Source organism: Carlito syrichta, unplaced genomic scaffold (genome assembly GCF_000164805.1).
Source record: "Carlito syrichta isolate Samal-C Ts95f unplaced genomic scaffold, Tarsius_syrichta-2.0.1 Scaffold288187, whole genome shotgun sequence".
Taxonomy (NCBI): Eukaryota; Metazoa; Chordata; class Mammalia; order Primates; family Tarsiidae; genus Carlito; species Carlito syrichta.
This window is the reverse complement of record NW_007232283.1, coordinates 173243-200304: the sequence shown is the minus strand read 5'-3', so window position 1 is coordinate 200304 and position 27062 is coordinate 173243. Positions and strand designations below refer to the sequence as shown.

The 27062-nt window shown below is 37.4% G+C and overlaps 1 protein-coding gene across 1 annotated transcript in view; it reads right to left on the bottom strand.

The window, feature by feature from the left end:
• IBTK (inhibitor of Bruton tyrosine kinase) overlaps positions 1-27062 on the bottom strand; it is a 94225-nt gene that overhangs the window by 1666 nt on the left and 65497 nt on the right. Inside the window, exons 26-28 of the mRNA XM_021710149.1 lie at positions 18600-18749; positions 1456-1527; positions 922-1054 (exon numbers count right to left, since the gene is read on the bottom strand). Coding sequence (XP_021565824.1) covers positions 922-1054; positions 1456-1527; positions 18600-18749 — 355 coding nt within the window. The remainder of the gene's footprint in view (positions 1-921; positions 1055-1455; positions 1528-18599; positions 18750-27062) is intronic.

The following is a 27062-nucleotide window of genomic DNA, read 5'->3' as shown; positions in this document are numbered from 1 at the left end:
GCGTAAATTTATGCTTGCTGTTTTGTTTCCTTTTGCTACATTATTCAAGTGTAATAGTTACTATACGATTTATAAAAGAATTAACGATCAGTTATTAGCTTAATAGGATATAGCATAGTATAAAGTCCAATACTAGATCATATGAAAATTAAAGTTTAGACATATGAAACATATGAATTATAGTAAAGTTTGGTAGTTTAAGAATAAGTTTTAGCTGAGTTATAAGGCATTACGTTAAATCGTAATAGGTTAATAGTATAACTGACAGTTAAGTCATTTAAGTAAACTTACAGATTATAGTATAGTGTTAAGTTGATAATATTAATTGTTAAAAATATTGGGAATCAGTGAACTTGGATTGAACCTAGAGTTAACTCAGGAAAGTTTTTTGTATTAATCAGGGTATAGAGCAAAGAGTATAATATGAATGATTCATTGAACATTATGGAAAACACTTTGAACGATTTGTATTGAAATTGTGCACCTGTGACCTTAATGTAAGCATGGTAGGCATCATGGAATTCGAATTGTTTGCTTGGAAATTGCAGATCTCGTGGTGGTCTTGTGATGCATAGTTTGTAAAGCACGAAACTTGTACGCCCCCAGTGAGTGATTATCACACTGCTGGAGGGTATAGAAAATGGTATATAAGTTGGAAGGAGTCCGAATAAAAGTTGGCTCCAGTCTTGATCAGACTGTTCCCAGAAGAACTGCCTCCGAGTGGTCTTCTCGCTGTCCAGATTCTCTGGTGCGGGTCCTAACCCACCCTTGGTCAGTGCTAGTCACCGACAATATGGCATTTACATTTTAGTTTGATAGATACAGGCACCTGTCTAGAGCAAACAAACATAATTTTCGTATAACCTAAGGAAGCAATGTAGTGTAAGTAACTCATTAAACCCTAACAGGTATGTTATTTACCTGAATTAGAGCCAAGGGTTTTTCTCGGCTTCTAATAAGAGCTGCTTCCTGTTGTAGTTCTTCTTCTACGATAGATGCGAAAGTGACTGGGGCTACCATGGAAGAAGCAGTCATTGAAGAAGACAGCCAGGGACTGCAAGAAGAAGAAGATGAATGTCACTCTTCTTCCTGTATTTTTGCAAGCAAAATTTCCTCTGAAATATGCTTTGGCAATCCTACATTTTTCTTTTCCTGTGACCTATAATATAAGGGGATCTGGAAGCTTTTGCAAAGATTACAGAATGATGAAGTGAGAAAGAGAAAAAAACAAAACAAAACTAATATTTTATTTGGGTAAGTGTTACAGAGAAAATTTTGGAGAATGTCTAAAAATGGGGATAGAGTAAAAACAACATAACTATACAGAAAGGGAACTCAAACTATGGAACAGAGAGTATTCGAATAATACATTCACTCAATACCATTCTATTCCCAATTTCTTAACATTCTCTTTCAGTGCTAAGGGGCCGCCCACAGCCAATCAATTACACTTACTTGGGACCGTCTAGAAGGGGTAAATCTGAAATGTGGCTGCCTTCTGGTCCTGTGGCACAACGGGTAGAGCATCTGCAAAACAAAGGCCAAAATTGAAGGTCAACATTTCAAGTAATAGTAACAAAACTTCTTATTAATAGATACAGAGGAAGAACTGTAAGCTCCTCACTCAGGAGACAAATTAAATGAGTGCAATCAGGCTTACCTTTAAAACATAAGAAAACACAATAGTCTATAGATACTTATAAAATTATGTGTATAAAACACAATAAAGATCTTGCAAGAAATAGCCTATTTTTGGAATAACACATTATATATATATATATCAGATAAACAAAATATATAAAAACCAAATTATTAACAGTCAAACTTTTGTGGGCAGTTAATAAACTTTGATAAGGAATTCCTAATTTATCAAAGTATATTAATAGGACAGAAACAGAGCTGGGCTCGGCGGCTCAGCCTGTAATCCCGCGCCTTTGGGAGGCTGAGGTGAGTGATTGCCTGAGCCTGTGGGTTCGAGACCTCATCTCTACAATAAATCAAAAAATCAGCCGGGCATGGTAGTGTATGCCTGTAATTCCGGCTGCTTGGAAGGCTGAGGCAGAAGGATCGCCGGAGCCCAGCAGGTGGAGGCTGCGGTGGCCAGGAGCGGCCACTGCACTCCAGTCTGGGCGACAGAGTGAGACTCCAACTCAAAAAAAAAAAAGGACAGAAACAGAAAACATGATCTCTGTCTTCTAAGAGTTCAGAAACTAGATGAGGCGTGAAACAATATATAAAACGATGTATTTAACAATGGAAAAGAATTTAAGACAGTATCTAACAAACTGAGTTAACTGCCTATAAAGACTATAAAACCTCAAACGTTCTGTCACTTGAGGGGGGGTCTCATGGAAAAGAAAGAAGTCCAGAAAACAGTAATAAAGAGGTATAATGATGAAAGGGGTAGGAAGCATTCTAGTAAGGGGAAAAACTAAAAGAGGTACTACAGAGACTGCCTAACTTAACATTTTAGAGCTAGAAAGGTCCCTAAAGATTTATCTAGATTAACTCCATACACGTCTTCAGCAATAAGCAAGCTGGCTTAACAAACAATTAACAATAAGAAGTCAAACGGAGAGTAAATGAACATGGCCTAAAATACTGATGTCCTGATTCATTTATGCATATTTTTGAGCATGTGCTTGCATTATGATAGGTACTAAAAGGCTGATTAAAACTCAATCACCTCCCCTCAATAAATTCTGGCAGAGAATATTTAAAAATATACTTAAGCAATAAAACAATGCATGAGTATACTGTAACTAGTATGTACATTAATATGTTCAAAGTACTATGGATTCATAGAAGAAAAATTAACATAACATAGAGGATGGTATACACTAGTGGCTTCACTGAGGGAATTATATTAAAGCCAAAGAGAATGGCACTTAGAATTTTGGTTGTTAAAAATACATGAAACTGTAAAAGATTTTGCTGATTTAAGTAAAGGCGGGCTGCTCTCTTCAATAAACAAAGAATGACTGAATTCAAGGTAAGAAAGATACTTAAAAGAGAAATACAGTTAAAAACAAACAATAGGGTCAGAGTATAAAATGCACAGAAAGCTAAAATGTTTAGTCCTGATGTGTGGGTGACAAATTTACTAATAGGCTAAGTACCTCGGACATATTATCTCAATTAATTTTTGTAATACCCTATAAAGAAAGCATATATTGTTTTCAGCATATAGATTAGGAAACAAACTCAAAGAATATAATTTGCCTAATTCACAAATTAGATAAGTATCAGAGAGAGGAAGAGAGGGAGAAAAAACAAAAATCCAGGTATACCCGACACAGCGGCATTTATTTTCACTATTTCCCTTAGTCTAGAGCATATTCCACTTCATATGTCTTCTTATTCTTTAAGGATTGGCTCAAATATCACTTCTCTCTCCTACAGAACTTTAATCACTATTATAAAGCTTCACACTCATTATTGTTTACACATCTGTCTTAACTGCTAGACTAATCTTGCAGGGTACAGAACTATGTTTCATTTATCTTTTTATCTCAATATCCGGTGGAGTATCTGGAACATAGTTGCTTATTAAAAAGTAATTAGAGTATAACTGATCGAACCAGAAATTTAAAGTACTTTTTTTAGTATGAGATTTTTTTAAAGCAGAGGTGTTATTTAAGTTCCTTATTATTTTAAATTAGTGATAACTTTTCTTCCAGATGTAGGTACTAAACTATAAAATCAAATGAGAATAGGTCTAGCTATAGGGTTCTTAGTTTTAATAAAGTGTTGTCACTTGAAACCTGCTGTATGTTTACCTGACCTATGACACCCAAAATAAGAAAAATCTCCAGAATGAAGTAGAAGATGACTTCAAGCCAGGAGGAAAATAAAAATAATAAAAAATAAAACAAACAGCTAGAAAGCGATTGGGATAAACTTGCTAGGAGATGATGAGAATCGACACTAGAATGAGTATAAAATAAATGGAAAGAATTCTACATTATGATGGAACAGAAAATCACCTTAGACCAAGACCAAATACAAATATCCTGGGTTAAGAGTCCCATGGAGGGTCTTTTTTTTTTTTTTTTTGAGTTGAAGTCTCACTCTGTCGCCCAGACTGGAGTGCAGTGGCCGTTCCCAGCCACCGCAGCCTCGACCTGCTGGGCTCCGGCGATCCTTCCGCCTCAGCCTTCCAAGTAGCTGGAATTACAGGCATGTGCTACCACGCCCGGCTGATTTTTTGATTTATTGTAGAGATGAGGTCTCACTACCCAGGCGAGTCTTGAACCCGCGGGCTCAGGCAATCCACTCACCTCAGCCTCCCAAAGGCGCGGGATTACAGGCTGAGCCACCGAGCCCGGCATGGAGGGTCTTAAAGTCAGCCCAAGGCTAGAGATTAGAGGCTCCTAGGGCATTAATGCATAACACAGAACAAGTACAAATACATGATTTGCTCAGAAATCATCCTCATGTTCAGAAAATCAACTAAAATACTTTTACTTTCACAAAAGTATTGTAGTATTTAATTGCTAAGTAAGAGGCAGCAGCTAGAAGCTCTCATATATTATCTCATTTAATCATTGCAATATCCTATATTGGAAAATGGTACATCACTAACAACACTGAATATTAGAATAAAAGTGTTATATACAAATGGATCTTGTTAAATCAAAGTGAGTCAGCCAAAGCTTAAGTATAGCAACTTATTTATGTAACATTTTCTAATTTATAAAGTATTTTTGTATGCACTATCTGATTTAAGTCATATAAATATCAGATAGCATATCATATACAACTACCTGATATAAGTAATAAACCTGTGTGATAGGTATTACTCTCACTTCACATATGATGAAACTGAAGTACAGAAAGCCTCAGAAAAGATTTTAATTTTGACTGAAAAATCTGTTTCCTAAGAGTGTAATTTCAGAATTATTTCCTCTAATGATATTCAATAGGTAATCTAATTATAAATGTTTCCAAACAACTTGAAGTCTGTTAACATTTCATCTTAAAATGAAAATTATTTATTAAAGAGCTATAATTAAACAAATATCAAAAACAGTCTAAGCTTTCAAAAATATATAGCATCAAGTTTTAGATAGTATCAACACAGTAGATACCCTAAGAGACAATCTGTATAAAGTTTATCCTTCTGAAAATAAAAAGCTTGCTTGAGTCCAGGAATTCAAGACCAGCCTGGGAAACATAATAAGGCCTTGTCTCTACAAAAGACTAGGTCAGGCGCAGTGGCTCATGCTTGTAATCCCAGCACTTTGGGAGGCAGAGGCAACTTGGCAAAATCTCTCCTGTACTATAAATCAAAAAATTAGCCAGGTGTGGTGGCACGTGCCTATAGTTCCAGCTACTTGGAAGGCTGAGGTGGAAGGATCACCTGAGCCCAGCAGGTCAAGGCTGCGATGGCCATGAGCATGCCACTGCACTCTAGCCTGGGTGACAGAGTAAGACCAAAAAAAAGAAGAAGAAGAAAATGAAAGCAACATAAAAAGGCTAACTCAAATTTTCTTTAAAAGAGTTTTGTTCAAATTGAAGACAATATTTTCAAATTTAGACTTTAAGAGAACTAAATTATTCTTTGCTCATACAGGTGGCCTTCAAAAAAATTGCACTAGTTTAAAAAATTTTTTTTACACTAGCTTAATTACAAACATTAGTATATAAGACTAGAGTTGATATAATCATAGAGTGATTTTTGTCTCACAAGTAGTTCTTCCTAATTAGAAACACAAGCTCACATTTTCTATTGAGAATTACATAAGGGTACATTTAGTGAAAGGAAAATGAAAAACATTAAAATGAAGTAAAAAAGAATACAAAAGTCAAAATAAACAAAAATTTCTTTTACATTTTAACACCTCAAAGGACATTACTATTCTTGGTCTAGCTTGGAAAAAATTCTCATTTTCTACAATCCAAACAAGAATGTACCACTTGTGGAATTTTCTGAGATGAGCCCTAACCCCTGCCACCCTAACTCTCCAAAAAACCACAAGCATCCCTAGCTCCTTGTTTAAGCTCCCACTGTTCACTGTTTATGCTGCCCCTCCTCCTCTCTTCTCTTAAAACTCTCATTCTAATAAACATTATTTATAAACTAAAAGAGTTCAAGCCCTTCTTCCTCAATAAAGTCTTCCTGACAATTCCCGCCCACAGTTATTTTTCCTTTTCTGAACCACTCATTTGCCACTTAATCATATATGGTGCTTTGTGATCTCCTTATTTATTTATTTATTTCCTTCCTTCCTTCCTATGGTGCTTTGTGATCTCCTTATTTCCTTCCTTCCTTCCTTTGTGATCTCATTTCCTTCCTTCCTTCCTTCCTTTGTGATTTCCTTATTTCCTTCCTTCCTTCCTCCCTTCCCTTCCCCCTTCCCTTCCCTTCCCTTCCAGTTGGAGTTTCACTCTTGCTGCCCAGGTTGGAGAGCAGTGGTATGCTCACGGCCACTGCAGCTTCGACCTGCCAGGCTCAGGTGATCCTTCCACCTCAGTCTTCCAAGTAGCTGGAACTACAGGCATGTGCCACCACGCCTGGCTAATTTTTTTTTTTTTTTTAATTTATTGTAGAGATGAGGGCTCACCAAGTTGCCCAGGCTGGTCTCAAACCCGTGGGCTCAGGTAATCCTCTCACCTCAGTTTCCCAAAGTGTGGTGATTATAAGCATGAGCCGCCATGCCCTGCCACCCCTTTATATTATAATTTTATTCTTAGTCTATCATTTAACTTCCATGTATGTATATTCAGATTTACCAACTATAGATCAAACATACGGCCGTGCCTATGTATTCTATTTTTATATGTACCCAACAGAGGCAGTACCAAGTTGTCCCATAATTTGCTGAATATTTACCTTTGCCAATAACATCTTATATTTCCCTAAGACAATGTTTACTTACAATTACATATTTTCTATGATGAAATAAAGACTGAAAAGCTATATATTTCCTTCTTAAAATCACTATCAGTGATAGTCACAGTCATTTAAAACATGAATTCCCACACCATAAATACCAAAAGCTATGGATCCATGATACTATCATAATCATATGTTCTCTGCTATGGAAAGACTCCATTAATTCAAACTTCCAAAGCAGTATAATGGCACTTTTCATAATTAAGTGCCCTGATGTTATAGCACACTCTAGTGATCAACTATGAAACCACAGATCCTTAATATTTTAAGAGTTCCATGACAGTTACTTATCCAAAGAAAAACTTTAAATTTCAATGGATATTAATAGTTAAAATGTAAAAATAGCTGGGCTCGGTGGATCAGCCTGTAATCCCGCGCCTTTGGAAGGCTGAGGTGAGTGGATTGCCTGAGCCCGTGGGTTCGAGACCCGCCTGGGCAGCGAGACCTCATCTCTACAATAAAAATCAAAAAATCAGCCGGGCGTGGTAGCGCATGCCTGTAATTCCGGCTACTCGGAAGGCTGAGGCGGAAGGATCGCTGGAGCCCAGCAAGTGAGGCTGCGGTGGCTGGGAACGGCCACTGCACTCCAGTCTGGGCGACAGAGTGAGACCCCAACTCAAAAAAAAATAAAAAAATAAAATGTAAAAATAATTACAGAAATTATCTTAATTGTTATACATTTAAATTTATATATCTGAGGCCTGCACTATAACTCAAAACATTACAAACATGTTACTTGAAATAGAGCTACAATTTTAATTCATTCGTTTATTCAGTCATTCACTAGATGCTCACTGAGCACCTAATACATGCTAGGAGCCATTCTGAACATTTGATATACAATTACGAGTAAAGAAAAACATCTTCCTTACTCTCACCGCACATATAACTAAGTATGTAGACATGAAAATACTTGCGGTAGACAAATATTAAACAAAGAATCACACTAACAGTAACTGTGGAAAGTATAAGGAAGGACACGTACTATGAGAGCAACTAACAGAAAACCGCCCCAGTAAGGGAAGTCAGACTTCCCCAAAGAATACGACTGAAATAGCAGTCAGGGTCAATTGGGCAACAGGTCAGGAGGTAGAAAGAAGCAAAGTGTACTTGAGAACAAAAAGAAGGCTGAGATGGCTAGAATATAGAGAGCAAGTTACAAAATAAAGCTAAAGAAGCCTGACAGGAGTCAGACTATGGAGGCCTTTACGCCTATAACAGGAATTCTAGCTTTTATCCTCAAAGCCCTAAACTCTGTATTTTAAAAGGAACACACTGGCTCAATATAAAGAAGGAAAGGAAGAAAGAGCTATTATTGTGGCCCAGGGGAAGATCACAGTAGTCTGAAAGAGGTGATGGTACTGGAGATAAAGGTTAATGTATAGACTTCAGAAATATTTAGGAGACAAAACTGGAATGTTCTAATGATAGATTTAGTATTAGAGAAGAAGATGGAGGAGCCAAAATTCAGAAAGAATGGGTGGTATTTTATATTCTGTCTATATTTTTTTTGAGTATGGTTTTTTGAAAGGGGTACGAGGAAAACATTGGTTTGGGACATGAAGTGTGAGTTGGTTCTGAACATCCAAATCAGACGGTAAGGTCATTAAGACAGCTGAAAAACTATGTCTAAAGCTCAGATGACAGGTGTGGACAGGAGATACAAAGGTTGAGTCTTTGGTATACATCTGATAAATGAACACATGCTCACAAAATGGATAGTGTAGAAAGAATATAAAGTGAAATGAGAAAATGACCTGTAATCGAACTTCAAGTATGATGAGTCATATAGAAAATCCATGGTGTTGACAATATGAAGGTCACTGCTGAATTAAGCCTGGACTATTTGAGTTCAGTAATGGGGCTGAAGGCCAGAATGAATTAAGGAGTGAGAATTGATGGCTCTCTTAAGAAATGTGGCCACAAAGAGGGTAGAGGTCTGGTAAAGACAGGACAATTGCTAGATGAAAGCATATCAAGATCACACGAGAGAATGCTGAGTACTTTCAAAATCAGATGGGAAGAATCTAGTTTAAAAGGCACAGGTATAGACAATGGCCTAAGATAGGAGAGATAATTTTTCGATTGCAAAATTATAAAGGAAGCTAGGATTAATATAAATACAGGCATATTACTGTGTTTCACAGTAGGAAAATAAAGTTATATCTTTCTACTTAAAAACATGGTCTAAGCCGGGCTTGGTGGCTCAGCCTGTAATCCCGCGCCTTTGGGAGGCTGAGGTGAGTGGATTGCCTGAGCCCGCGGGTTCGAGACCCGCCTGGGCAGCGAGACCTCATCTCTACAATAAATCAAAAAAATCAGCTGGGCATGGTAGCGTATGCCTCTAATTCCGGCTACTTGGAAGGCTGAGGCGGAAGGATCGCCAGAGCCCAGCAGGTTGAGGCTGCGGTGGCCGGAAGCGGCCACTGCACTCCAGTCTGGGCGACCGAGTGAGACTCCAACTCAAAAAACAAAAACAAAAAACAAAAAAAAAAAAACATGGTCTATAGTATATGATACAACTTAGAGAACCACGTATTCTTAAATTTGTTTTACATCAAAAAGGACTATATTACACCATATTCAGTTTGTTTTTTGTTGTTATTGTTGAGTTGGAGTCTCACTCTGTCACTCAGACTAGAGTGCAGTAGCTGCTCCCGGCCACTGCAGCCTCAACCTGCTGGGCTCCGGCGATCCTTCCACCTCAGCCTTCCAAGTAGCTGGAACTACAGGCACGCGCTGCCACATCCGGCTAATTTTTGATTTATTGTAGAGATGGTGTCTCGCCAAGTTGCCCGGGTGGGTCTCGAACCTGCGGGTCAGGCAATTCACTCACCTCAGTCTCCCAACGCACGGGATTACAGGCTGAGCCACCGAGCCCGGCTAATATTCAGTTTTTAAAAATGTTATGATAGGTATGGAAAAGTAAGAACTGAGGTCACTGATATACAATCTTAAAAAATTTGTTAATTTTTAAAAATCTAAAACAAATTCTTAATTAAAAAGTTCATCTGGGCCGGGCTTGGTGGCTCAGCCTGTAATCCCACGCCTTTGGGAGGCTGAGATGAGTGGATTGCCTGAGGCCGCAGGTTCGAGACCCGCCTGGGCAGCGAGACCTCATCTCTACAATAAATCAAAAAATCAGCCGGGCATGGTAGTGCATGCCTATAATTCCGGCTACTTGGAAGGCTGAGGCGGAAAGATCGCCAGAGCCCAGCAGGCGAGGCTGCAGTGGCCAGGAGCAGCCACTGCACTCCAGTCTGGGCGACAGTGAGACTCCAACTCAAAAAAAAAAAAAAAAAAAGTTCATCTGGGATAGAAAAACCTACCAATGAGAAAAGTACACAAAAATACCAAAACATTTGCCTTACTACAATTACATATAAGATTGTGAATATGCATACAAATGGAATTCAAATGCAGTTGGGCATAAACATCATTTTTACTGTGAGAGTTTGTTTTTTTTGAGTTGGAGTCTCACTCTGTCGCCCAGACTGGAGTGCAGTGGCCAACGGCCACTGCAGCCTCTACCTGCTGGGCTCCGGTGATCCTTCCGCCTCAGCCTTCCAAGTAGCTGGAACTACAGGCACGTGCTACCACGCTCGACTAATTTTTTGATTTATTGTAGAGATCCAAGTTGCCCAGGCGGGTCTCGAACCTGCAGGCTCAGGCAATCCACTCACCTCAGCCTCCCAAAGCACAGGATTACAAGCTGAGCCACAGAGCCCGGCTACTGTGAGAGTTTAACAACCCTAGGAAATTACTTGAGACTGAGGGATGGGATAAATGCCCCTCTTTCAAAATCTTTTTTAAAAAGGCTTAACAAGACATTAAGTAGTTTTAAATTGTTCAAATTGGTTCCAAAATGTTTGGTTTACCATAAAACATTCAGCAAATATCTGTTAATATTTCATTTTTACTCCTGAAATACAGTTTTTGAAACTAATAAAATGCATATATATAAATATTTTTATTAATTTATTTTATTATACAGATGCGGGGTACAATTCAGTTACGTATACAAACATGATTATGCAGCTACCCTTGTTGATGAGGTATGCCCCTCCCTCCCCTAGCTGTTTCCTTTAACTGCCAATCCCAACCCCCATCCCCTGACAGTTTCCCACTACTGCTAATTCTTATACTATTATGATAACTGTTCAGTTCAAGGTCCGATTATGAGTGAGAACATATGGTACTATGTCCGTTGTTTCTGTGATAGATCACTCATTATTATAGACTCTAAGTCCATCCAAGTAGCTGCAAAGTCCGTATGTTTGCCCTTCTTTATGGCTACATAATATTCCATTGTGCACATTTTATATATCCAATCCAGGTTCGATGGGCAACATGGTTGGTTCCATGTTTTTGCTATTATGACTGGAGCTGCAACAAACGTACGTGCGCAGGTATCTTTTTTGTAGAATGATCTGAGTTCCTCCGGGTATATTCCCAATAGGGGAACTGCTGGGTCATATGGAAGGTAAAATTCTAGTTCTTTCAGAAATCACCACATTGTCTTCCAAAGAGGATGCACTAGTTTGCATTCCCATCAGGAGTGAAGAAGCATTCCTTTTCCTCTGGATCCTTACCAGCATCTGTTGTTGTTTGTTTTTTAATGATAGTCATTCTTTCTGGGTTAGGTGGTAGCTCAATGTGGTTTTGATTTGCATTTCTCTGATGATGAGTGAGGCTGAGCACTTTTTCATGTGTCTGTTGGTTGCTCGTATATCTTCTTTTGAGATGTGCCTATTCATGTCTTTTGTCCACTTTTGAATGGGGCTGTTTTTTTCCTTTTGGATCGTTTAAGTTCCTTTGTAGTTCTTAGATGTTAGGTCTTTGACAGATATACAGTTAGCAAATATTTTTTCCCATTCTTTGGGCTGTCTCCCTGCTCTCTTAATGGTTTCTTTTGCTTTGCAGAAGCTCGTTAGTTTTATAAGTTCCCACGTTTCTATGTTATTTCCTAAGGTATGGGTTCTAAATAGGAATTTGTTGCCAGTTCCAATTTCCATTAGGGTGTCTCCTGCGTTTCTAAGACTCTTATAGTTTGAGGTTTAATGTTTAGGTTTTTGATCCATTTAGAAATAATTTTTGTATATGGTAACAGGTAGGGGTCCTATTTCAATCTTCTGCATGTGATCAGCCAGTTGTCCCAGCATGATTTACTGATTAGGTTCTCCTCTCCCCAGTGGTTGTTCTTGGAGGCTTTGTCAAAGATGGGTTGATTGAGATATTAAGGTTTTGCTTCCGGAATCTCCAACCCGCTCCATTGGTCTGTATGACTGTTTTTGTACAATTACCAGGCTGTTTTGATTACTGTAGCCTTATAGTAAAGTTTGAAGTCTGGACGTATGATACCTCCTGCTTTGTTTCTTTTGCTAAGGATTGTTTTGGCTGTTCGTGGTCATTTATGTGTCCATATGAATTTCTGTTTGTCATTTCCAGGTCTGAGAATGATATTGGTAACTTAATGGGCATTGCATTGAATCTGTAGATTGCCTTTGATAAGATGGACATTTTCACAATATTGATTCTTCCTATCCATGAGCATGGAATATTTTTCCATTCGTTTCTTGGATGTCTTTGAGCAGTGTTTCGTAGGTGTAAAGGTCTTTGACTTCTCAGGTAAGGAAGATGCCAGGTTTTTTGTTTTTGTTTTGTGGTTATTGTGAATGGAGTTGTGCATTTAATTTTGGTCTTTGCCTACTTGTTGTTGGTATATAGGAATGCAACTATCTTTTGCAATTTATTTTGTACCCTGAGACTTTGCCAAATTTGTTTATCAGTGCAAGGAATATTGGCCTGTAGTTCTCTTTTTTTGTTGCATCTTTACCTGGTTTGGGTATCAGTGTGATGTTAGCTTCATAAAACAATTCAGGGAGAATTCCATCTTTCTCAATTGCCTAGAATACTTTCAAGAGGATTGGTATCACCTCCTCCTTGTATGTTTTGTAGATTTCTGCTGGAAAGGCATCCAGTCCAAGGCTTTTATTTTGTAGGTAGTTTTCATAAGGCAGAGTCAATTTCTTGGGTTGTTAATGGTTTACTTAATGTCTCAATGTCTTCTTGTTTCAACCTGGGGAGGTTGTGTGATGTCAGAAAGTCCTCCATTTCATTCAGATTATCAAGTTTGTTTCCATATAGGTGTACACAGTCATCTTTTGTATTTCTTTAGGGTCAGTTGTGATTTGATCTTTTGTATTTCTGATTGTATTTGGGCTTTTTTTTTTTTTTTTTTTTCCTTTTTGGTCATTCTGGCTAGGGGTCCATCAATCCTCTTACAAAGAACCACCTTTTTGTTGTGTTGATGTTTTCTATGATATTTTTGTCTTCTATGTTCCGTATTTGGGCTCCTATTTTGGTGATTTGGATCTTCTGCTTATGTTAGGGTTTTGGTGCTCTTCTCTTTCCAGCTCCCTTAGGTGATTTGTTAGATTCTCCACTTGTGATCCTTCCATTTTCTTGATGTGTGCTCAGAAATATGAGTTCCCTTCTTATAACTGCTTCCATGATATCCCAGAGGTTTTAGTAAGAGGTCTCTTCATTTTCATTTGTTTCCAGGAATCTTTTTTTTTTTTTTTTTTTTTTTGAGTTGGAGTCTCACTCTGTCGTCCAAACTGGAGTGCAGTGGCCGCTCCCGGCCACCGCAGCCTCGGCCTGCTGGGCTCCAGCGATCCTTCCGCCTCAGCCTTCCGAGTAGCCGGAATTACAGGCATGCGCCACCACACCCAGCTGATTTTTTGATTTATTGTAGAGATGAGGTTTCACTGCCCAGGCGAGTCTCGAACACGCGGGCTCAGGCAATTCACTCACCTCAGCCTCCCAAAGGCGCGGGATTACAGGCTGAGCCACCGAGCCCGGCTCCAGGAATCTTTTAATTTCTGCTTTGATTTCACTGTTGACCCAGTAGTTGTTCAGCATCATGCTGTTTAGTGTCCATGTCTTTGTGGGTTTTGGAGAAATGTTGTTGATGTTGGTATACATTTTTATTCCACTGTGGTCTGAGAATGTACATGGCAAGATTCCAAACTTATGGAATTTGTTTATGCTTGATTTATAGCCAAGGATCTGATCGATCTTAGAGTACGTTCCATGTGGTAATGAGTAGACTGTATATTCTGTGGTTGTTGGATGGAAAAATCTGTAGGTATCTGTTAAGTCCATTTTGTTGAATGTTAAGTTTAGCTTCTGCATCTCCTTGTTGATTTTTTCCCTTGATGATTTATCGAGGGCTGTTAGTGGGGTATTCAAGTCCCCTGCTATAACAGTGTTAGAGTTAATATCTTTTTTTTCAGTTTACCAATGGTTGCTTTATAAATGCTGGTGCTCCAGTGTTGGGTGCATATATGTTTAGGATGGATATTTCTTGTTGATGGATTGAATCTTTTGTCATATTATAGTGTCCATTTGCATCTTTTTAAATTTTGGTAGCTTAAAGGTTGTTTTGTATGGTATTAAAATCGTGACTCCTGCCTTGTGTCTGTGATCCATTTACCTGGAAACTCATTTTCCATCCTTTAACTTTGAGTCTGTTTGCATACCTTGTAGTGAGATAAGTCTCCTGGATACACCAAATAATTGGGTCATGGATTCTTATCCAGTTTGCCATTCTGTGTCTTTTCAGTGGTGCATTTAGTCCATTCACATTCAGGCTGATTATTGATACATGATTTTTATCCCTTATAAAGTTTTTTCTTTGTATCCTTGTTTTCTTTTGGATTTGGAGTTGATGTATATGTGTGTTTTAAGCTTCTTGATGTATATGTGTGTTTTTAAGCTTCTTGTATTCTCTGATGCTTCTGTGCTCTGCCATTCTCTTGGGAAGTGTCTGGTTGTTCTTTTTTCTTCTTTCTACTATGCTTAATACCTTTTTAAGTGTCTCCTGTAGAGTTGGACTGGAAGTTGCATAACCTCTTAAGGAGTGGCTGTCTGGGAAGGATTTCAATTCTCCATCACCGATGTAGCTGAGGATAGGAAATTCTTGGTTGAAATTGTTTATTTTTGATGACTTTGAATATAGGGCTCCAGTTCCTTCTTGCTTGTAGTATTTCAGTCAATAGGTCTGCTGTTATTCGGACTGATTTGCCCCAGTAGGTAGTCTGACCTTTCTCTCTGGCTGCCTTTAGGATTTTTTCTTTAGTGCCTACTTTGTGTAGGTTAATTACTATGTGTCTAGGGGTTGGTCTTCTCATTTGATGTCTCGTAGGAGTTCTCTGTATCTCTTTTGCTTGGCTGGTCATATCTCTGGTGAGATGGGGAAGGTTTTCTTGGATTACCTCCTGGAATACTTGCTCCAAGTTGTTCTCCATTTCCCATTCTTCTTCTGGGATACCAATCAGGCATAGGTTCGGCCTCTTGATATAATCGCACATCTCTTGTAGGCTTTATTCTTTCTTTCTGAGTCTTCTTTCCCTTTTTTTTACAGATCAGGTTAATTCCACATTCTGGTCTTCAAATTCTGAGACTGTTTCTTCAGCTAGCTTAATTCTGCTTTCCATGCTTGTCATCTTATTATTTCCTGGATGAAATTTTTGTATTGCCAAAATCTGTTACAAGTTATTTCAGTGTTGCATGTTATCTTTCTTGAGTCTTATTCACACTTTCCATCCATTCCCTAATCCCTGTCGTATTCTGGGGTCAGTCGTTGGTGACTTCCATTGTTTGGACATCAAGGTCTGATTTTTCAGGAGTTTTGTCTTGGGTATACTTGAAATTGCCTGTGGTCCTCCATTGGTTTTTCCTCATTTGTAACAGATCTCTTGTTTTTCTCTTTAGTTCTGTTATTCAGCATCAATGGGAGAGGCTTTCCCTTCTGATATTTGCTCAGATTTCTATTCTTCCCTGATGCAGCCTCTAGATTTGTTCTATTCTGAAAGAGGATGGTGAATGGGAAGCTCTGCTGTCTCGTGTAGTTTTTGAAATTAGAATAAACAGGGGATGGGGCACACTGATCTCTTTGAGTCCTTCCTCGTTCTTTTCTGGCCACACCTTTTGTCCCATGGCTGGATTATGGCGGGGGGCGGGGAGCCTGGGACTTAGCCCTTGTTAGGTCCCTCCGAAGTTTGTGGTTTCAGGATATTCCCTCTGGGTCACGAACAATACCTGAGTAGTTGATACGCCAGTCACAGAGATCAGGTATATTGTTCCACGGTGAACATGTCGGAGCACTTTCCTGCCCCCTTGTGATGGTGGTGGGGTGCCTCTCTTGTCCTTGTCTGTGGGACTTTACCTCTGTACTCCCTCTGCAGTCCCTGTTGCCTATGCCCTGCCAGGCTCTGAAGTGGTGAAATAAAGCCTTGAGCTGGCAGTCTCTCCTGTTGCAGTGGTGAAGCAGAGCCTGGGGTGATGGTCTTTCCCTGCCACTTTTTCACAGGTAAACTTTTGACCGTTTTAAAGGAAAAAAATGGCACTTGGCTTCTATGACCTGGAAGAGCCAGGTACCAAGTAGAGAAGCTGCAGCATCAGATGTTGCACCAGGGTCCTGGCCACTTGCTCACAAGCCCCCACTGAGACAGTCTCTCCCAGCATTTTCTTCCCAGGAAAGGTTTTGTTGATTTAAAAAAAAAAAAAAAAGGAAATGGCACTCGGCTTCATCCTGGGATTTGCTAGGGTCCACGTCCAGCAGCTATGGCACCAGCTGCTGCACCAGGAGAGCCCTGGCTGCTAGCTCCCTAGTCTTCAGTCAGCCATTCACACACCCAATCCCTCACCAGCACATACACAAAATTTTCCATACACTCATCCTCCCTCTCCTGGCAGTTTCTGGCTACTGCCGATCCCTTCCTTATAGTATTCCTAACTCCAATAAGAATGGCTACCATTAATAAAACAAAAACAACATGCTGGTGAAGATGCAGTGAAAAGGGAATGCTTCTACACCGCTGGTGGGAATGCAAACTAGTTCAACCTCTATGGAAAACAATGTGGCAATTCCTAAAAGCACGATAAATTAACCTTTCATTCGACCCAGCAATTCTCCTTCTGGGAATATACCCAGAGGAACTTAAATCACTGTACAGAAAAGATATTTGCACATGCATATTTACTGCAGCACTATTTACAATCGCAAAGACATGGAACTAACCATGCTGCCCATAAAAACTAGACTAGATACTAAAAATGTACAACATATACATGATGGAATATGACACAGTCATAAAGAACAAAATTATGGACTTCACAGCAACTTGAATGGAATGGATTTAGAGTATATCTTACTAAGTGATTTATCACAGAAACAAAGAACTGAGTACCACATGTTCTCACTCATAAGTGGACCCTGAACTTTTACCATTATACTATAAGATTTTAATTTTAAAATAGGATACTGTTGCTAGAACTATTTGAAAAGTTAGAGAGATGACATCTTCATATCCTTTCTGAGCTGTAATTTTCTGTATTTTAAAAAAATGGTTCAAGAACTTTATTTCTAAATGAACATATCTGGAAGATAGTCACAATATCAACAATAAAAATGTCTAAACATTTTATCTAAACTAGTAGTTTATAAATAACGTTGCTAGAAGACCTTGACAATGTATCAGGAGTTACCCACAGGACAGGTAAGGTTAGGTTAAACTAGTATAGTTCCTAGTCCCCTCTCTTTGCTTCAGGTTGAGAAGCTTATATTATCTGTTTGACACATTGGAATTTGACAAAAGATCTTATTTTTAAAAAGAGTTTAGGAGGAAAAAGAAGGTTTGGCAATCAGTGAAATAAAGGGTTTACCATTACATAAAACATCAGTCTGGTCACAAATGACATTTTAAAATACATTGTTACTTTATCTAAAACACTCTAGGAATTAATATCTTTGGGAGTTGTCATATTAGCAGAAACTTTTAAAAAATTTCCATTTAGTCTACCAATTTGAAACATTTTTTTCTTCCAACATCAGCATATCTAATGCCCCAAGAATGTTACCTTTTGAACAATAAGATAATTTACATAGTATTTTGGTGAAGACATTTTATCAAAATACTGCTTTTAAATTATGGACAGATTTTTATGTTTCATTTATGCACTTAAAATATGAAAAATCTTTTAAAAATACATGGGACTGTCAAAAGCAGTATCAAATATACCCAGAGAAAAAACTGGAAACACTCAAAGGTCCATCAGTAGATGCACAGTTACAAACTGACTCTTGGTATAACCCATACAATGAAATACTTTTCAGCAATAAAGTGGAATCAACTGATAAATGGAATCAACTGATATATATAACAACATGGCTGAATCTCAAAATAATTATGTTCAGTAAAAGAAGAGAGGTTTTTAAAGGAGTACATACTGTATGATTCCATTGACATAAAACTCTAAAATATACAAGCTAGTCTATATTGACAGAAGCAGATTAGTCATTGGGGAGAAGATACAGTTAGGAGCAGGGAAGAGATTCAAAGGGGCATGAAAATGGCGATAATGTTCCCTATATTGAATGTAGGTATGGCTTCACAGGTGTACACATATGCCAAAATTTCATAATACATACTTTAAATATATGGAATTTATTTTAAGTCAATTATACCTCAAAAACTGTTTCAACAAAAAGGGGAAGCAACAGACAAGTTAATTTTAATTTGAAGGCAACAGGGTGTATAAAAATCTGCCTCATAAAGCTTTAAATAGTATCACAGAACACACAACTACCATGGAATATTTTAAGTTAGAACAGGTATTAGTTTTGTTCTATTACCTTAAAACCTTTGGATCCTGAGAATTTTCAATTCCTTTAAAACAAACTTTTTTGACATGATCCCCTGAACTATGGCCAATAACAAACTTTTTTTCTTCTAGTAAGAAATCTCGGAAAGACTTGGATGAAACTGAATGTAGAGAAGATGTCCTGCAAAAGAAAGCAAATGTGTAAGCATTCATCTTGTAAAAGGGCATTGCTGGAATTTACAAGGAAACTGTAAGAGAATGCATACCAAATATCTTACAATACTATATAATTAGTTTTCAATGTGATGCTGAATTCTTGCTGCCAACTGCAAAATAATCAAAGCTATGCCATAAGAAAAAGCAATCAATGGAGATCAACTCTGGAAATTCAGTTGTTAAAATTAGCAATTATATTAAGAATAGCTACTGTAACTATGCTTCCGATACAACAACAAAATGTTCAAAATGAATTAAAGAATAGGTAAGCTCAGCAAAGGAAAATAAACTATAAAAAAGAACAAAATGAAAATTCTAAAATTTTTAATTCAATATATAAAAAACAAAATTCACCGGATGGATTAAAGAGTCAGTAAATCTGAAGATAAATTGACAGAAAGTTTTGAAATCTGAAGAATAGAGAGAAGAAATGATTAAAAAACATTATCCTATGGTGACTTTTGGAATATCAAAAGGCTTACCATACGTCTAAATGGAGTCCCAGAAACAGAGGAGAAAGATATGGCAGACAAAAACGTTTAGAGAAACAATGGCCAAACATTTCCCAAATTTGGTGGAAGACATAAACTTAAAGACTCAAATCTTCTGGCAAGCCCCAGAGAAGATAAAACAGAGAAAACCATAGGTACATCATAGATAAATAGCTGAAAGCCAAAGATAAGCAGAAAATCCTGAAAGCAGCCACAGAAATATAACACAATATGAAAATGACTAGCTTGTTAATAGAAACAATGATGCCCAAAAGAAAATACAAAGGCATCTTTAATATGATGAAAGGGGAGAAAATATGTCAATCCAGAATTTTATATCCCTGTGAATGTGCTTGGAAGATAATCCTCTCCAAGTCAGGCCTTGAAATGATTACAGCCCTGGGTGAACTTGGATTGCAGCATCATGCAAGACCTTGAGCCAAAGGCACCCAGGTAAAATTTCTGACCAAAAGGAACTGTGAGATACAAGATGTTGGTTGTTTTAAGCAGCTGTTTAGGAATAATTTATTATGAAGCGATTGATAACTTATACAAGATATCAGGAATTTAAAAGGATAATAAGGAAATGTTATCAATACACTGATGCAAATAAATTTTGACAAGTTACATAAAATGGACAAATACATATTTAAAAAAACAAATTACCAAAAATAACAAAAACAATCTATAAAGACCTATATCTATTCTAAAAATTAATCTCACCAGTTTTTTTAATTGTAAAAATATACAAACTGATTCTAAAATTTGTATGAAAATACAAAGAACCTAGATTACTCAAAGCATTCTTTTAAAAAATTATGTAATGTTGGAAGAAGACAAAACAAATCACAGTAATCAAGACAGTGTGTGCTATGGTTTGAATGTTTGCTTCTTCCAAATTCATGCTGAGATTTAATTATCATTGTGTGATACTGGTGGTGTTTAAGTCATGCCATTATGGGGAGGACAGGGCTTACCCTCTCTTGCCCTCTCACCCTTCTTCCATGCGATTCCCTCCACAGTACTATGTTGGGGCAAGAAGGCCCTTGTCAGAAGCCAGAACCTCAATGCTGAACTTTCCAGCCTCCAGAACTGAGTCAATAAACTTCCGTCCGTTATTAATCACCCAGTCTCTTGTATGTTATGGTACCACAAAAGGAATTAAGGCAGTGTGATACTGGTAGAGGGCCTGATTTCCCTCAATATGCTCTGTTGTTCTTTCCACTGACTACACTATAATCTGAAAGTGTCTGGCTCCCCACAATTCCACTTTCCTAATTCATAAGCTCCAGCTATTTTTCATCTTCACAGTCACAGAAGTTTTATGGATTCTGGACATTTGTGCCCACATGAAAATTAATGGAGATTTTGTCTCAGCTAAAGCAGTCCTGAAATTTTGCTTTGAAGATGAAATTTTGTAATTTCCAGCAAGATGGCAAAGTCACGGGTTGGACTGTGAGTCTCCTCAAAAGCAGGCATCCACAAAGACTCTCTGCGTGAGTGGGTGTGTGCCAGTGGGTGAGAAAAAGTCTGTCTGAGAAGAGACTTGGGTTCATGCACAAGGGGCTCTCCTACGGAGGTGACTGCAACTCCCCACCACCCTGAGATTGGAGCCCGGTACACAGGACTGTGCTGTTCTGGGGCTCTCCTGAGAAATGCCTGCGGAGTACAGCTGATCTTTATCACCCAGAGCCTGGCCACACCATCTCCTGTGATAGCAAAGTGGCTGGAGCCCCAGATTTATGGAGAAAGCAGGTTGGGGAGAGCTGGAGAGGAGTCCTACCATCAGAAATGCTGGCCAGAGCTTTTCTCTGTCCCAGGATCAGGCAGAAACATGCCCTGTCCCACCCAGCTCCACACAGCCCCCCAATCTGGAACCTAGAGGTTATCTCATCAAATTCAGAGATACAGACACCCCTCCCCCATGCTGAACAGGCACAGACATGTCAGATCTGAGTGGGAGGGCAGCAAGCCAGGTGGGTCCAGATCTGGTCCACACTCCTCTGACAAGTCTGTGGGGCATCTGACTCATGCTGAGAACAACCCTATCAGCCAGGCTGAGACCAAAGGGGAGGACTTGGAGACCACAGCTGAAAGGAAGGTGAAGTTACAGGAACTGCCCAAGAGCTGAGTTTTTTGTTTGTTTGTTCTGCTTGGGTTTTTTTGGTTTTTGTTTTAGTTTATTGTTTTCTGTTTTCCTCTTGTATCTTTCTTTCTGTTTTTGATTAGGTTTTCATAATTGCTTCGTTTCTGTTATTTATTTATTTTTTTTAGACTTTCAATCTCCCCACCAAAACTTGCATTTTGAAGCAAATCACGGAGAGTATTATTTTATCTGTAAACATCTCAGTATATATCTTTAGAAATTAAAATCTTTTAAAAATGCATAATTAAATGCCATTGTCCTAATGTCATACATTGGGCTGTCCAGAAACTGAAACAGAGACAAAAATGTCACTGTAAATAATCTATTGGGGGGGGGACACAAGTCGGGACGTGAGACAAGTAAAACAGAAAAGGGTTGGTGGAGGCCAGTTGCGGTGGCTCACGCCTATAATCTTTGGGAGGCCGGCCAAGGTGAGAGGGTTGCCTGAGCCCATAGGTTTGAGACCAGCCCAGGAAACTTGGCGAGACCTCATCTCTACAATAAATCAAAAAATTAGCCAGGTGTGGTGGCACACACCTATATTTCCACTACTTGGAAGGCTGAGGTGGAAAGATCACCTGAACCCAGCAAGTGGAGGCTGCAGTGGCTGTGAGCATGCCCCTGCACTCCAGCTTGGGTGACAGAGTGAAACTCCAACTCAAAAAAACAAAAAAAAGAAATGTTCTATTAATTTTCCAAGTAAAACATTTGATATTGAAAAGTGGCCAAATCCCATAAACAGTGTTTTCACATTAAATTTTAAAAACTGGTTAGAACTACATTTTAGTACAAAAACCAGTTATCTCTAATAATTTCATTGCCATACCTAACTGGAAGCAGCAGAAGTACAACTATATACTGGAAGTTGTACAGACTAGGCAAATGAATATGTGAACAGACCAGTGAAAATCCTACCATAACTACAAGGAGATGTAAAGGGCTAACTTGTGATTTGCTAATGAACTGCACATTAATCGTACTATTATATAAAGTAAGAAAATCTAAAGAAATAAAATCTAATTAGACGATTCTTCAGATGATGCAAATGTATCTTTATTAAAAAAAAAAAAAACAAAAACTTTGCCGGGTGCAGTGGCTCACACCTGTAATCCTTCCCAGCACTTTCAGGGGCAGAGGTGAGAGGACTGCCTGGGCAACTTGGTGAGCCCTTGTCTTGCCAATAAATCAAAAAATTAGTTGGGTTTGTTTGTGTGCACTTGTGGCTCCAGCTACCTGGAAGGCTGAGGCAGAAGGAACACCTGAGCCCAGCAGGTCGAGGCTGCAGGGGATGCAGTGACCGTGAGCATGCCATTGCAATCCTAGCCTGGGTGACAGAGTGAGACTTTTACTCAAAGAAAACAAAAACAAACAAAAAATTTACAGCTGAGTCAGCAGTCATGAATATACTCTATGAATACAACCTGTAAACCTGATTCAAGTTATTTTCAGATTAACTTCCTACTTTTCCAAAACAGAGAAAAGTTTAAATTATTCAAATTTTTTTTAAAACCAATCTATTCCATTTTTACTTCAAGCTATATTACAACTATTTACATTCTATGTGTATCTGATTAAAAGTCAAGTGATATACTGAATAATGTGGTTTTCTTATAATTTTAAAATCATCCAAAGCAGCATATCACCTTACAGTCATTCAATAATTAATGTTATATCTAGAGCTCATTAGTCTTGTAAGGATTCAAATACAATTTTGTAACAATTTAATAATGATTATTTCAACGTACACTAAAAATCCATAGAGTTCCTAAATACCAAACATTAAGTATTTTATATAAATGCATTACTTTTCTAACAAACTCACTGAGCCATGCCATTAACTTAGGATAAAATTCCTATAATCTAGCGACAAATTATATGTATGTCTTATATAATTTATTTAAATATAGATGTAAAATTATTTATATGTGCATTTTAATGTATATAACACATATTTTACAAATTTAACTCTGCTCACTGTTTAATGAGTATAAATAAAAGCAGTGCATATATTCAAAAGAATTTTGCAGAAATGAGTTTAAAAGATCCTTAAGATAAAAATGCAGGTGAACCTTATCTTGTTGTGCTTCTCTTTTTTGTGCTTAACAGATACTGTGTTTTTAAACACATTGAAGGCCGGTGGCAATCCTGCATTGAGCAAGTCTATTGGTGCCTTTTTTCCCCAATAGCATGAGTTCACTTTGTGTCTCTGTGTCACATTTCAGTAATTCTCAGGATTTCAAATGTTTTCATTATTATTTTATCTGTGATGGTGATGTGTGATCTTTGATGTTACTGTGACTAATTATTTTGGAGCACCACAAACCGTGTCTATATAAATGTTGTTTTTGTTCTGGTTGCTCCACCAGCTGGCAGTTCCCCATCTCTTTCCCTCTCCTCAGGCCTTCCTATTCCCTGAGTCACAACCTGGAAAGTCGGCCAGTTAACAACCTTCCAATGGCCTCTAAGTATTTAAGTAAAAGAAAGAGTTGTCTGTCTCACTTTAAATCAAAAGCTAGAAATGATTACGCTTAGTGAGGAAGGCACCACCCTGATCAATCACTAGTCATCAACATCAAGGCAAGGCCCTCTACCTGTAAAAGATTATGACTTCCTGAAGAAAGTCTCTGATGATCGTTAGCATTTTTTAGTAATAAAAAAATTCTAAATTAAGGTATATGCATTTTTTTTTAAACAGTGCTACTGTACACTTAACGGACTATAGCATAGTATAAACATAACTTGTACATGCATTGGGGAACCAAAACATTGGTGTGACTTGCTTTACTGAGATATCCATTTTATTGAGGTTGTCTGGAACTAAATCTGTAACATCTCCAAGGTATAATACTAGGTAGCCATAAGAAAGGCATAAATTATTAATTTTAAACAATACACTTGAACTTGATAATAGTTCAGAATATCTATGATTATCAAAAATTCAGAATACTATAATATCTATGTCTAAATTATCCATAATTGGTCAGTTAGATAAATTTTCTTAGTATCCTAAGATATATAAAATTACTCACTTTTTTGGACTTAAGATTTCCAATCATGTTTTCATTAAATAAATGTATAACTAACATCACTTATATTTGATAGCATCAAATTATTTTCACAGAAAAATACCTTGATTATGTTTTTTGCTAAATTTTATGACATTTTTCTTTACATCTTAGAATTCTCCTTAGTATGGCATAATAGATTTTTTAAAATTTATAGATAGGTAGTCCCTTCAATGTGGGACTCTGTGCTCATGCTACTAATAATTACTGTGGATAAATTTTTTCCTAAATTTGAAGTTTCAGATGAATGTTCACTGGAATACTTTCCCCAAGATCCTACATAAAGTGAGCAGGAAAGTACTCATGAAAGTATAAACCCACAGGGTCAAAAGGATTAGATATTAAGACAATGGCAGACTAAAAATAGAACACATTTTTGTAGGATAGCAAAGAGCTGTAGTGGTAACTGATGCAGCAGAGCAGATATAAAGAACGACCGAATAGTCATAAGGTGTGTAGTGTGAGGGTGTGACACTCAGAACTCTGGAAAGGCGTGCAGACATTAGATGCATTTTATGTATCAAATCCTGAAGTAAATATGAGGACAAAATATGAAAACTATTTCAAAATTTACTCGTGGAGTGTTGAGAATGCCAGGTATCTTTCCTGGCTACATGTGGTCACAAGACTACACTTCCTTTACCTAAGCAGAAGGGAAATGTGATTCAAAGTCATTACTAATAGAGGAAGACAACAGTGAACTGTTGTGTACAAAATCTATACACCAAATGGTGAATCGTGTGCAAATCTACAACAAATGGCTCAGGCCCAGGCTTAACCTCCTTACCCAGCTTCCAGATTGCTGGCAACCAAATATATACCTCTCCAGCAAAAAAAATTAAAAGACAGTTCTTTAGAGAAACTGATAAAGACCAAAGAGTTATTGGATAACCCTATTGAGGGGGTCAACTAAAGATACTGTAAGCCATCCTATAGTCACATCTAACAGTCTACCTGTTCCATATAGGCACACAGAGCTTCTAGTTAGAATTTAAGAACAAAACAATCAATATAATAAAAGCAAAACATAATAAACTAAAATATGTAAAGAACGGATAAAACATGAATGTAAATCAATAGCTATTTTTAACTTTCTAACAAGTACAATTTTTTTTCTGATTGGCTTCTTCTGGTCAATATTAAATTGTTAAGATTCATTCACATTATTGTATTTAGTCATAATTTATTCTTTTTCATCACTGTGAAGTATTCTACTACAAAAATAAACTATAATTTATCCATTTATTACTAATAGACATGGTTATTTCCAGTTTTGACTATTAACAAGTAATAATGATATAAACATTCTTATACATGTTGCCTGGTGCATATGTGCATATGTTTCTGTTGGGTATATACTAAAGAGTGAAAATGTTTACAGAGTACAGAGATCTTTAACAACAGACTGTTAAACACAAAAAAGTTGCTGTCAACAAACGAGAAAGCTCATGACAACTAAAGATTTTAATAGTTGAAAAAGTCAGGGAAATGTTCTAAAAAGTAAAATAAAAGGCACAAATGAAAACAATAGAAAATGAAAATTAGAGACATCCAGGAGAACCAATATGTGATGAATGTAAATTGTAGAGAAAATAATGAGTAAAAGTATCAAAGTAATAGGATGTGAGAGTTTCCTAAAACTTAAAGACATATTCTTAATTAAAAGAGTCCAAGAACCCAGAACAATGTATCAAAAAAGACCTACTTCACGATACATTATTTAAAATTTCAGAACACTAGGCATAGAGAAAATACCTTATAAGTTTCCAGAAAGAAAAAAAAAAAAAATGTGGGTAAGGAGACAGAAGGTAACATAAAAAGAACAGGGAATGGATTGGCATTCAGTAAATTCTTCAGATGATTTCTAATTTAGAATCCTGTTCCAATCTAACAATCAGTCAAGAATGAAGGAAAAAATAAAAACATTTTCATGAATATAAGAGTTCCAAAAATATATGTTATATACATACTTCATGAGATAACTACTGGAGTTACACTGCATCAAAACAAGGAGTAATCTAAGAAACAGAAACACAGATCTGGAAAACTAGGGATCAAACATGTTAGGGAAGCAAATAGAATTTCCAAAATGACCGTTAAGTGAAGTCTCAAGATGACAGATAATCAATAAGTTAGGAAAAGACCCAGTACAGATCACAAAAGAAGAAAGAGCTCTAAGGAAAATGCCTCCAAGAAAACAAGTGAAACCTTTTGATTTACTTTTTGCTTTTAAATAAGGAAAATGACTGGAGACATGGCTAAAACAATATTACTAAGTCAAAAGCTTCCTCGTGAGCTTAGTTAATTCTCTCAAGTTGTAATCTATTTAGTACCACGACAGTTCCCAGTTTTACCCTCTCAGTGTTGCAACATTCATACCATAATTCCTATGAGGCAGTGGCCAAATCTTATGTATTGCTTTATCATCAGAAACCAGCACAGTGCCTTACATTGAGAAGGGGCTTAACAAATACTGATAAATTAAAAATTCTGCTAAGCCCATTCTCTCAAGTTTTAACCTCTATTCTCTTGTCCTTGGATTTTTCTACCTCTTGTTTTACTTTCTTTTTCAGTGA